Source organism: Quercus lobata, chromosome 12 (assembly GCF_001633185.2).
Source record: "Quercus lobata isolate SW786 chromosome 12, ValleyOak3.0 Primary Assembly, whole genome shotgun sequence".
Lineage (NCBI taxonomy): Eukaryota > Viridiplantae > Streptophyta > Magnoliopsida > Fagales > Fagaceae > Quercus > Quercus lobata.
In genome coordinates this window covers 2,878,178-2,892,206 of record NC_044915.1, presented here as the reverse complement: position 1 = coordinate 2,892,206, position 14,029 = coordinate 2,878,178, and the positions used below count along the sequence as shown (strand labels likewise).

The following is a 14,029-nucleotide window of genomic DNA, read 5'->3' as shown; positions in this document are numbered from 1 at the left end:
TCTGTGGAACTCAAAATGTTTTTGCATGTAATGGTGAAAAATATCCTTAGGTTGAAGAAGGGAAAAAAGAAAAAAAAAAAAAAAAAAAAAAGGAAAAACTCATTCCGAACGAAAATTACATTTCGGCCGAAATTTCCCAGAATTGACCGGAATGCTCGAAACTAGCCAAAATTGGCCGAAATTTGACCCGAGGTGGAACAAAGACTATTCCTGTTCCGATTTGCATACCGGTACGAAAAATTTCGTCCGTTCCGGAATTCATAACATTGGTTAGAACTCACAATTAAAAACCGGCTTGCAAGGATATTAGTGATTAGTAATAGTTCCGCCAATAATTATAAATTAATTGCTTGGAAATAGAATGAATATGTTTAGTCGCTCATCATTTGTTGCTAGGTCACACTTTGGTCATGCACACACTGATAAGAACATGGATAATGATAGAATAGTTAATTCTGAGGACTATAGCATGAAAGATATAGATAGGAATTTGTTAGAATGGAATAAATGGAATATACCAACAGAAAAAAACTGATAAAATCTACCGACAGACTTCATTTTCTAAATTATCCTTCTTGACATACTACACAATAAAAACTGTTGAAAGAACTTACCCTTTATTTGATGAATATGAAACAATTCAGTTATTTTCAATAGACTCAATTAACCAACATAGAGAAAAATATGTCTTTTTACATGTTGGTTTGGTCTAGGTAGTTGTAAAACCATTAACAAGAGAAGCTTTAAATACAAGTGTTTTACTTTGCTTAAGAGATGACAAACATTTAAGATTTAATGACTCACTTTTAGGAATGATGGAAACAAGTTTACATAATGGACCAGTATATTTTAATTGTTATCCTAATTTTGCTTTAAGTCTATCTGACAGAAATATTATGGATGCTTTAACTTTGAATGTAAAAACAAATGGTTATTATATGAAAGAAGACTCAGAACCTTTAGCTATTATTTATAGGATTTATTATAAACTTATGAAAACCACCCTTGACCCTCAATCCATGGTAGAACCATCCCCTAAAGGACATACTCTCCTTCTTCAAGCCTCAACCCCAAATAGTAAACTTCGTGTACCCCAACAGATACAATGGAAAGATATAAACCTTCCTGAACGATGGCAACTACAGGCCATTGCTCCCACACCAAAGATAGAAAACACAGAACCAGTCTTCATAGCACACCCCCAACTTAAATCTTGCTAGTCCCTAGCAATCCACAAAGCACCCATGTCTACTAAATGTGAAAAATTAAAACTAAAATACAAGCCACTTTTGTAGGCTACACGACTGCACTTCCCATGTGCAGCAAGTCTTTGAACCCCTAGGTCACCCTAGTGGACGAGTTTACTCTCGTGAGGGTTTACAGTGACTTTACCCACAAAAGTCAAAGGTTTCCTGAAAATTCCTGCAGCAAATGTTAGTCTACTTTATCATTATATCATACAACTGAACTTTCAATTTTGAGTTGGGATACTATTCATCATATTAAAGAGTTTTCACTAGCTTCACTTTTGGAGTGTGTGTGTGCATAGCCCATCCAATCAAATCGGCTTTTCCAAACATGCATAGACCAAGAATAATCTAGATTAGAGCCTCTACTCCAAAATGTCTCTTAAGTCATCAACACTCTGAAAGAACACACATAGAAGTAATGGTTTCTCTCTTCAAATCACATGTGAACAAAAAAGAAAGAAGTTTTAAGAATATCACATGTGTATACAAAAATAGCCGCTAAAACAATGGATAAAGATCTTTTGGAAAGGATGTTGAATTCCTGGAAACATGAGTTTAATACCATTCTCATCCCTAGTTTTTATCCTAAACACATACCAGCCATGCTCCTTTAGGATCAAGTAGGACTTTAAGCTCAGTGGTAGTATAATCTTATGGCTAGGTAAAGGCAAATTGCTCTCTTTGAAATATGAGGTATATGAATCAAATGCAAAAAATTCAAGCCAAACCCAACTCATAATAGTAACAACCAACTTGAATCAATATAACATTTACTCAACCATATAACCCTTCTGAAATACATGAAAGATGTGTAAGACACCAATGATTTATATGTATGTCTTCTCTTTCTTTCTTTCTTTTTTTCTCTTTTTTTTTTCTTCTTCTTTTGGATTAAAAAAAAAAAAAAAAAAAAAAAAAAAGAGAGACAATGGTGGTATCTAAATTCTTCAATAGCTCAAAACTTGAGCCCCCAAGAGAATACCCATAAATAAAAATGTTTCGTGGTATTGTAGAAGTATTTCTCATGGCTCAAATGATGGTAAATGATGGTGACAATGGTTAATGTAAAGATAGACTGAATATTTGTTTAGCTGGTGACAAAAGATTGATGGCCTTAAGCTCTCATCTCCTAAAATTCCACATAAACCAGCATGCCTAAGGACAAAAAGAAGTAAGATCATGGTATATCTCCCCATAATGTTTCCAGTAGTCAACCAAAAAATATAGAGATCTTTTACAAAAATTGAAGCATATGAGAGAAATTTAAGAGTTCAAACAAAGATATACTCTCACAAAGAAAAGTAAGACTCAAGAACTCTCTATATGGGTTGAGTTTCAGCTTATATCTAGCTTGTTTATGATCCATGCATATCCAACATCCAATTGTCCGCTAACCTAGCTATTGTATTGTGCTCTTCATGAAAGAGTTTTAATATAGCAAATAGTATAACCAACTCAGCATTATTCATTCCATCACATGATATAAAAATAAAGCTTATAACTCTACTGCATTCAAATTCAAGGTTTTTTTTTTTTTTTTTTTTTTTTTTTTTAGAAAGAAAGAAAAATAATGCAAGGTGTAGCAAAAAGTTTAAACCTCTCCCCCCAACTAAAATATTGCATTGTCCTCAATGTATCAAAGCCAAAATAAATTCAAGTATAAAGGGAAGAAGTTACCTTAAGCATTTAATTTTTTTTTTTTTTTTGAAATTTCTTTCACACCTTGCAAAGCTCACAAAAAAAAAAAAAAAAAAAATTACAAAACAAAAAACAAAAAAAAAAACAGAAAGAAAAGAAAATTAAAACAAATATGGTACAACTTCATAAGGCTCTTTCAGAATTCACGTAGCATCCCAGTAGGCAGGGATCTTCAGTGACATAGTCTCCTTCTCTGGTATAACTCCCCATAAGAATGGTTTTAACCTTTGTCCATTTACTTTCAAAATCCTACCACCTCTAGAGTCCTCAACTACTACAGCTTCATGGTTAAACACTTCCCTAACAATAAAAGGGCCGTCCCACCTAGGTTTTAACTTACCTGGGCCTAAATATGCATATTTAAGACCACCGGGCAGTGGCTTAAGCTCCAGCTATGGTGCCTCTTCACTTGAATGCACGAGCTTTTTTTCATTTTATAGTAGCTCCTCAAACCAAGGCTTCCATCCTTTATTAATTGCCATCATCTGTTATTCTTCCAAAACCTATGAGGAATCCAACAAAGAAAAATTTTCAGAAACACAAATATCACATTCTAAATCATAAGAACTAACAGAATTATTAAGAAGAGTTTCAAGAGGATCAGAAAAACAATTCTTATTAAACTCTTCTTGAACCACCGCCCCAATAAGGTTCACATAAGCATAGTCATCATCCTCATGTGGTTGTTTAGCCACATGAAATATGTTTAGCTCCAAAGTCATGGAACCAAAAGTGAGTTGCATTCTTCCATTCCTACAATTAATTAAAGCATTAGCTGTGGTAAAAAAAGGTCTACCCAAAATAATAGGGGTATGAACACTAGGATGTAAAACAGGTTGGTAATCTAGAACAATAAAATTAACAGGATAATAAAATTGTTCAATTTTTACCAACACATCCTTAACAATCCCTCTCGGCTCCCTTACAGAGTGGTCAACCAACTGTAAAGTTATTGAAGTAGGTTTTAACTCACCAAGTCCAAGTTTTTGATATACACTGAAAGGGATCAAAATAACACTTGCCCCAAGATCTAGCAATACATGCTCCATGATGTAATCTCCAATAGTACAAGAGATCATAGGACAACCCAGATCCTTATACTTTGGTGACGTCTTATGTTGGATAACTGCACTTACCTGTTCCGTTAGGAATGCGGTTTTCTTCACATGATGCTTTTTCTTGATGGTGCATAGGTCCTTAATTACCTTGGCATATGTAGGCACTTGCTTGATAACATGCAATAATGGCAAATTTATCTTGACTTGATGCAAATGATCTAATATCTTAGATGTGATGTCCAATTTCCTAGGTAATTTTAAGGCTTGTGGAAATGGTGGAGGGATTGGGCATTGTTCAATTTCACCAAATCCAAGTGACTCAGTTTCATCCTTCTCTTTTTCAACCGGGGTCTCCTTAGATTTCTTAGTTACTAAAGGAGAACTTTTATCAATCTCTTTACCACTCCTCAAAATAGTCACAGCTTTTACTTCCTCATGTTTATCCTTAGAGCCAATTTTTAGATTTTGATTTATGGGATTGGGTTGAGTTTGGGAAGGAAGCTTCCCTCTCTCTATCCCACTCAATGAATTTGTAAGCCTAGTTATATGACTCTTGATCTCTCTTACCTCTTCATCTAGCCTAGTGAGCATGGATTCAAACTTTTGATTTTGCTCACTTTGCCTTTCAATGAAAGTACTAAGTGCATCCTCCAAGGAAGGTCTAGATGATAATGATGCATGTGGTGAATTAAAATTCCTTGGAGCAGGAGGATTCAACACATTTTCATAACTCAAATACGGATGATTTCGAATATTTGGGTTATAATTGTTAGAATATGAAGAATTATTTGGCCAATATGAATTAAATGCATGTACTTGTTCTTCTAGCACATTTAAGAATGATGAAAGTGATGCACATTCATTTGTAGCATGGTTTATCTAATGACATATTTTGCACACCTCCATTGGGTCCTCTCTAAAGACAGCACTAACATTCTTACTTCCTTTCATTTTGAGTGTCTCTATTTCTTTAGTTAACATGCTGATTTTTGCACTCATGTTATCATCTTCCTTCAACTTAAAAACACTTCCACTAGAAGTGGTAGTGTTAGTTCTAGTCCTATCAGTGGAGTCCATAGGGCTAGGTCCAGCCCATGTGTTAGAGTTTTCAACTATCTCATCAAGATAATCCATTGCATCTTCGGGTTCTTTTTGTAAAAAGTCCCCTCCACATGAGAGTTGAACAAACTATCGGTCTCTAGGTGTAAGTCCTTCATAAAAATAGCTAACCAACCTCCAATCTTCATACCCATGAGTTGGGTAGAAATTGAAAAGATCTTTGTATTTTTCCCAAGCTTGGTATAAGGTCTCATTTTCTCCTTGGACAAAACTAGCTATCCTTCTTTTTACTTGCTGGACTTTGTGGGGAGGAAAATGTTTCTTAAAAAACTCTTTGGCCATCTCCCCCCAACTACCTATAGACCTAGATTTCAAGGTGTAAAACCAACTTCTTGCCTTATCTTTAAGTGAAAAAGGAAAGAAGCGTAACTTAGCAGTCTTAATAACATTTTGTGCATAGAAATTACTAATTACCTCTTGAAAAGCTCTAACATGGACATAAGGATTTTCATTTTCTTGTCCCTTCAAGTCAGGAAGTATTGCTAATAAACCTTGTTTCAGTTCTACATGTGGTGCATTAGGTGGAAACATGATGCATGAAGGAACGGAATTTTGTGTGGGATGCAACAATTCATACATAGTTTTTCTATTCTCCTCATGATTATTACATGTTTCATCACCCGTGATTGATGAAGAAGGTGAAGGCAAAGGTGTGTCAAAAAGATTACCAAAGTAAGTTTCAAAATTTTCTAATCTGCCTCTCTTGTTTCTAACCCAAATGCTCATGCAACAACGAATGCCAATCAAATAAAATAAATTAAAAACAAATAGAAAAATAAAAAAAATAAAAAAGGGGAAAAAAATGGAACGAAGTTACCAATAGAAGAATTTCCACCGGTTGTGCTTTGCTCCCAAAAATTGCCTCTGAACATGCAGCAGCTCCTCGGCAACGGCGCCAAAATTGCTTGCTTACTCCCAAGTGCAAGAGATCGTAGCAATATAATTATCAGAGTACTGAGGTCGAACCACAAGGAGCAGGGTAAATTCAAAGACAATATAGTTAAATAACAATTTGGGTGAAGAAGAAAAATACTTTTGCTTGGTGATTGTTAACAAGAATAATAATAAAAACTTATTTAAATCAATAATGTAAATACTAGGGCATCGAGGTGTTTCCCTATATCGATATGAAATTCTTTGTGATCTAAGAAAATATCTATTTCATAATTGATTGTTCTTATACAATTAAAAACTTATGATTCGGTTGAACTGAGACAATTTAAGAACGTATGATAACCACGATTAATAATGCGGTTAGAAAAGTTTTCAGAAAAACTCATTCACTTTAAAACCTGATTTCTATTTGAAACTATTAGAAATTCATCTAAACAATAAGAAAAACATGATTGAACTTATTGAAAGCATGGAAGAACTAATACATCAAAAGAAATCTAATTGAACAATCAAATATGTTGTTAATAAAATCCTAGAAAGAATCACATTGAATATTCATACCGTATAGAAGAAACATAACCCCTAGCCCTAGCAAAGAGTTTAGGCTGCCATTAGAGAAAGAAAAATACAAGGTTTTCTCTGTCAAAATTCGTTCTACCAGCCTCCCTTCAAAGCCCTAATGTCTAAGTGTCCAAAGAAAATAAAACTTTTACTATTTTAATTTCCGTCCAGGTTTACAGCAGTAAATTGTGAGTTAATTTTGGCCTTCAAAAATTGATAATTTCGAAAAACTCAAAACTGGAAAGTTGTAGATATTTAAGTCATGGTTCCAACCCATCTGGCCTTGTGTCAATTGGATTTTTGAGAAGAGAGATACGCCCAAAATACTGATCAGTGCTCAAATCAGATTTTTCCTTTTCAGATTCTGCCTCTTTGATTTCTTTCCTTATTTGAAGCTTCCAATCATGGTAGACGATCCAAGCACTCCAGCTGCACCTCCTTAAACATTTAAGTATGGTCCTTTAGCTCCACTTTAATTCTACTGTGGCCTCCATTCTCTCACAAATTCATGTAAACTCATCTTTCTCACATGATTTCCTGAAAGTAAAAAATTATACACAATGAATAGCATCTTATTCAAGAAATTATATAAAAATAAATAATAGGGACTAATGCAAATCATGGCTTAATTATACAAATTAAGCATAGTAATAAGGAGATAACACCCACATAAATATATAACAAGTGTACATTTAAAGGAGTTATCACACAGAAGACAGATGATACAGTTATTATTTCTTTCAAGAATAATGACAGACAAACCGACAACCTTATTAGACAGTAGTTCTTCAAGCAGAAGACCCCTATGATGTTTACCCCTAGAAGATCCTTCTCCTCTAGGACATCTTTCTCTGATTCCAGACCTTTACCTCCTCAAAATCTTCCTCCTGTTATACACCTTCCTCCTATAAACACCAAAAGAACCCTAGCCCAGACAGAAATAGCCTATTATCCAACAAAAACCATGCAACCGATCCCTAATGTTCATCAAGCCCTTTATGAGCCCCAACCTCAACCTGGTTTTCCTACTCAAACAAACATATTAGGATTCACAGATCATGACAGACGAATTAATGTTTTATCTAAGGAATTTGTTTAAGATAAGGAATTACTAAAACATGACTACTTAAAACCTGAAAACACTAATAGAAAAAACCAGTTTTTGAAGAATATAACGAACAAGAAAGGAATAATTTAAGAACCAAATATTATGAAATGGTGACAGACTTGCAGACACACTTTAGTTTCTTTGACTTTTTGGACTATCATAACAAAATGATAAGTGTGATAGAAAAAACATTGTCATGGATGAAGATAGAAAATCATGAAAAGGTGTACCAAACTTATCCACCCTTTGAATCAATTATATTGAATCAAGATAGTGGAGTCCAAGTGTTGGCTACTCCTATTAAAAGACCTAGTCTAAGTGATGATAATAAGAACCTAGATAGTATAATTCAACAGAATAATTATTCTAATATACATCTAAAATCAATAGGTCAAAAGCTACAAGACATAGAAGACAAAATAACACCCCCTTCCACCTCCATAAAAAAGGAAAATGATTCTAATACCCCTTTGTTTATCCCTCATGAAATACCTCATCACCTTAGATCACCTTTAAAGAGACCTGTGACAAAGAAAATTGATGATCTACTTAATGAAATAAATAAAAAGTTAGACTTAATGAAACTAGAATCACAAAAAGACATGGAGCCACTAAAAAAAAAATGATGATAAATACAATAGGAAGAACTGAGTCTTCAGAGGATGAAGAATCAGAAGACAATCAATTAACAGATTTGATAGACTCATCAGACATAGATAATTTAGAATCACAATTTACAGATAAATTACAAATTAATAAATTAACTTTAGCATCTTCATCATAAGATCGCAAAAAAGGAAGGATTGAAGAAATATACCCCAAAAAGAATTGGTATCCTAAACCTACTCCCCCTAATTTACAATTTGAAGAAAGATATACTTTTGTTAATTCATCTTATTCACCAAATTTAATTTATGAGTGGAATACTGATGGAATGTCAGAATATGAAATAATAAATCTTTTACATAAAATGACCTTGCTCACTAATGTTTATAAGAATCATGGAAAATCAGATCACCAGATAGCCCATTTAATTGTCACCGGTTTTACTGGCCAATTGAAAGGCTGGTGGGATCACTATTTAAATAATGATGACAGAAATCAAATATTGACAACTGTTAAAAGAGAAATAGATGAGAGTGTTATAATGACAGATAGACAGCCTTCACAAGATGCAGTTAATACTTTAATTTTTACCATAACTAAATATTTTGTTAGAGATCCTAATCAATATAAAGAAAGAGCTTCAGATGTTTTAATTAATTTAAGATGTCCACAACTTTCAAACTTTAGATGGTATAAAGATGTTTTTATTTCAAAAGTTTTAAGTAGAAATGACAGTCAACAATCCTACTGGAAAGAAAAATTTATTGCTGGTCTACCTTATTTCTTTGCTCAAAAAGTTAGACTTGATATAGCCAATAATGATGGAACTATAGACTATCCTAGCTTAACATATGGTGACATAATATCCTTAATCAATAAAACAGTATATGGCTGTGTAATGATTTAAGGCTAAAAAATCAAATAGAGAAAGAAAAAAGATATGCTAAAAAGGAGCTAGGAATTTTTTGTGAACAATATGGCTTTGATCCGTTGATTGCTCCTTCTAGGAAAAGAATGAAAGAAAAGAAAGATGTTGACATATATAAAACCAATAATAGAAGATATAATAAAAGTAGGTCTAAAGAAAAGAGAGAAGATTCCAAAAGAAAGAAACGTTATAGATATAGAGAGAATGACATTGTTTGCTTCAAAAATGTGATAAAAAGGGACACACTAGAAGATACTATAACTTTCAAAGAAAGATAAACAAACTTGACATATCAGGAAAATTAAAAGATAAATTAATGAGTATACTAGAACAAACAGATCCTGATGAAACAGATAATGAAATTCACCAAATAGATAATTATGATATCACCTCATCATCGACAGATATTTCTTTAGATAATGGAAAGGTTAAATTATGTAATTGCAATAATACAGATAACTGTTTCTGTAAAAGAAAATTAAAAATAAGTGTTTTAACAAAACAAGAAGATATAATAATAGATTTAATAGACAAACTTACGGATTTAAAGTCCAAGAAGGATTATTTATCTAAACTAAAAGAATCTTTAACTCAAACTGACAAATTGGAAATAGATTTGAAAGATTATAAGTCAACCTATAATTTTACAAAAATTACTAATAGATTTAAACCCAGCAAACCTGTAACAGTAACAGATTTACAGACAAATATTAATAATCTAAGAAAATAATTAAAATCAGAAAATTTCATTTTAAAAGACATGATTGAGCAGATAGCCGCACAAGTAATTAGTGTAAAGGATAGAATTAAATATAGTAATGAAACCTTGACAAACTCCTCTCTTCTTGACAAAAATAATTATACAGATAAAAGTTCATATAAAGATGAATTTTTAAATATAATTGACAGAATGATATTCCAGAAATGGTATACTGAAATAACTCTGGTTGTTCATAAAGAATTCTTGTTAACAATTACTTGTTGATTTCGACGCTGACATGAATTGTATACAAGAAGGATTAATACCTTCCAAATATTATGAATCAACAACAAACAGATTAACTCAGGCTAATGGTGATAGACTTAAAATAAGTAATAAATTGACAAATACATAAATATATAATAATAGAATCAATTTCAGAACACCTTTCTTCTTAGCAGACAAGTTGTCCTCTAAAGCTATTTTAGGGAATCCTTTTTTGGCTTTACTTTATCCTTTTTCCACGATAAACAATGGAATATGTACTAATATTTTGGAAACGGAAGTATTTTTTAGGTTCATCCTACCTCCAATCCCTAAGGATATACATTTGCTAAAAGAAATCTCAATATTATTTGAAATATAATATAGTTTATTTAAAGTTTGTTTTCAAAAAGTCTATTTAAAGATTGTTTTCAGAAAGATTTTATGCTAAGATTTTACTCAATCTAACAATGTCCTTCTCAGAAATATTTGAATTCCTTGAAGAAATAGACAGCCTTCTAATAGAACCCTTTGAATAAAACCCCTCAAAAGTATATGAAACTACAATGCCTAGATTTGATCACTAGTTGCATGAAGGCCTTTAGCTAAGGCGTACTTGCACTATATTAATTTGTTAATTTTAAAATTAATGATCAATTTCCTGGCAAGCGAGATAGGCATCCTAAGGCTAAAATCTCAGACCGAATTTTGCCAAAATAGAAATCTTTATTAAAGATTTCAGACAGAGCATGAAGGCGTCTCGATTGAGGCAACATCCCTTCAGAATACAAGGTCAACAATGACAATATATTCAAGTAGTGATTATTACAGGAGCTCGACTAGCAGACATAATAACAGAATAGCTACTATAGCTACTAACAAAAAGGACAAACAATTGTGATAGACCACTATTATCCATGACAGATCATTATTCACTGCAACAGATCACTATTCACCAGCACGAGTGAATAGCTTCAAGACAGATTCAAGACATTCCAGACAGATATAGACAGATGTTCATAAATCACTACTGTTTACTAGCATGCGTCTACTGTTTATTAGCATGTGTAAAAAGAGACTGATAGATTCCCAGACAAACTACTACTCATCAATAGTAATTTCCACAATATTCTACAAGTTTCAACCGACAGATTAAGTTGAGTTAACTTTATTAACTCAGGTTATTTTTGAAGACTTATTATGGTTCACTTCATCTATAAATAGACAGATTTTGAAGACAGAAGACAGGTCCAGAATTAAGGTCCAGTTTAGAGGATCAAATTCTAAAGTTCAAACTCCAGAAAGAAGATAGCTCTCTCCCTCTCCCTTAGAAAGTCTTTTGTAATCCTTCCTCTATTGTAATCTTGTAACCCTTCCCTTTAGACAGAATCTTGTAACCTTTCAGTTTTCTAAGACAATTTTTACCTTGTAATCTTGTAATTCTTTAGATAGTTTTATTTTCAAGCTTGTAACAAAGGCAGCAGTTTGTTTTCAAGTTTTATCAAAGACAAAAGTTTTTATTCAAGTAATATTTTACTAGTTTCTGTTTTCACATTCCATACTTCGTTTTGACTTATTTTGAATATATCTATTTTTTTTTGTTTTCTTCTTTATCATCTATTTTATCATTGTTTATGCTTCCATAACATATCCAGGAGAGAGCACAGCGGTTATATAGAAGCATAAACAATGATAATATAGATGATAAAGAAGAAAACAGCAAAATAGATATATTCAAAATAAGATAAAACGGAGTATGGAATATGAAAACAGAAACTAGTAAAATCTTACTTGAATAAAAACTTCTGTCTTGGTTAAAACTTGAAAACAAATTGTTGTCTTTGTTACAAGCTTGAAAATAAAACTGTCTGAAGAGTTACAAGATTACAAAGTAAAATTTGTCTTAGAAAACTGAAAGGTTACAATATTCTATCTGAAGGGAAGGGTTACAGGATTACAAGAGAGGAAGAATTACAAAAGTATTTCTAAGGGAGAGGGAGAGAGCTATCTTCTTTCTGGAGTTTGAACTTTAGAAATTTAACCTCTAAATTGGACCTAAATTCTGGACCTTCTGTCTCCGTATTAATAAGTAGTCCTGGATAGGGATTGTATCTATCAAAAGTTCCTTCATAAACTCTGTCTATTTCTCCAAAGCTTCATACCATGTAGCTTTATGAGATAGCCATATGTCGTTTGTCATGTCTTCAGTTCTGATAATGCTGTAGAAACTAAAACTTTAAAAAGATACATTCATCTGTTTGTTTGCTTGGAAATAGTTCCGCTATTAATTATTAATTGCTTGGAAATAGAATAAATACGTTTATCAGCTCATCATCTGTTTGCTTGTTCACACTTAGGTTAGGCACATACTAATAAGGAACATGGACTATGATAATATAGATTATGATAAAGGTTATAGCATAAGAGATATAGACAATAATTAGTTAAATGGTAATATGGATTATGAAGAAACAGATTCTGATTCTGACAATGATACTAATGATTATAACTATAACAATAGCACAAATAATTGGAGTATATTAACAGGAGATAAAATCAACCGACAAACTGATAGTTACAATAATAGTTTTTTAGATAGAATTAATAAAAAATTAGAATCTTTAGAAAATATTTAAAGATCCATTACAGTAGAAAAAAAAATGATAGTTTTTTGGACCTACTTGAAAAAAATGAAAGCTTTAAATTCAGAAAGAGAATTTGAACCCCATCATAGATCACCTCTAACAAAGCCCATGACAGATAATTGGCATGATAGACAAATGAATAACTTTGACAGACTTATAAACATGACATGTAGAAAAAATGATGAAAGAAATGACTTAAAAAAGGAATGAAGAAAATAGTGCAATACAAACTATACGTAAGAAGATGGATGAGAAAGAAAACAAAATTCAAGACTTGAAAGACTTAAAGCCAACTTTTATGGAAAAGAATGAAAGAAGTCATAAAACAATAGTGCAAGACAAACTATACATAGGTGATGAAGACAAAGTAAAAGGACAAAGCAAAAGGAATGATAAAGAAGAGATAGAAATGATTGAAAGACAAAATAATGAAAAAAACACGTAGGAAGCTAGAGCTAAAAGAAGTGATAGAAAAAGATGGACTAAAATCAAGAGAAACAGTCAACAAAGGATGGAAAAATAATAATGATAATTTAAAAGAGAAAATTGATGAAAGATTAAAATCAATTGAAAGATCTATGACATATACCCAAGATAATGGTTTAGCAGAATTAACTAAAAAGATAGAAATTTTAAATTCACCTCTAGATATAGACAGAAAAAGAGACATAATAGTTTTAAATACTATTGAGTCATCAGATAATGAGAAAATAGACAGACATGTTGGAAATACTGTTTTTCATAAATGTAAACAATATGGACATACTAAGAAACAATGTGACAGACATAATAAAATTGTTAAACAAATCAGTAAATTAGAGTTTGAGAAAGATGTAATAAATGAATTAATGGAAATGTTTGACGTTAAGCAGAAAGAGATAGACCAAGTAAAGAAAAATGAAGAACTAAAATCAACCAACCCACTCAAAGTCAATAAAAGAAAAAGGAATCAAAAAGACATAATAAGGAAATTGATAGAAAATCTACCCAATCACCTAAAAGATAAAATAGACTATTTACTAAAATTGAAAAAAATCTATAGACATACCTATTGCTTGTATTAAGTGTATAAAATATGGACACCATGCTACGGAATGTTGAAAAAGAGAAAAAGCTAAGAAAGAAAAAGATAAGAAGGAACAAACAAAAAATGAAACAAGATGGAGTAGATATAAAGCATGTAACTCTACAAGACTTA

General features: G+C 32.0%; 1 protein-coding gene across 1 annotated transcript; it reads right to left on the bottom strand.

Moving 5' to 3' along the window:
* Positions 1-3,451: 3,451 nt before the first annotated feature.
* On the bottom strand, positions 3,452-5,140 carry LOC115971675. Its single transcript, XM_031091682.1, has 2 exons — positions 4,948-5,140; positions 3,452-4,830 (listed from the first exon to the last, which is right to left on the bottom strand). Exons 1-2 carry the CDS (start codon positions 5,138-5,140, stop codon positions 3,452-3,454), a joined length of 1,572 nt encoding a protein of 523 aa, XP_030947542.1.
* Positions 5,141-14,029: the final 8,889 nt, after the last annotated feature.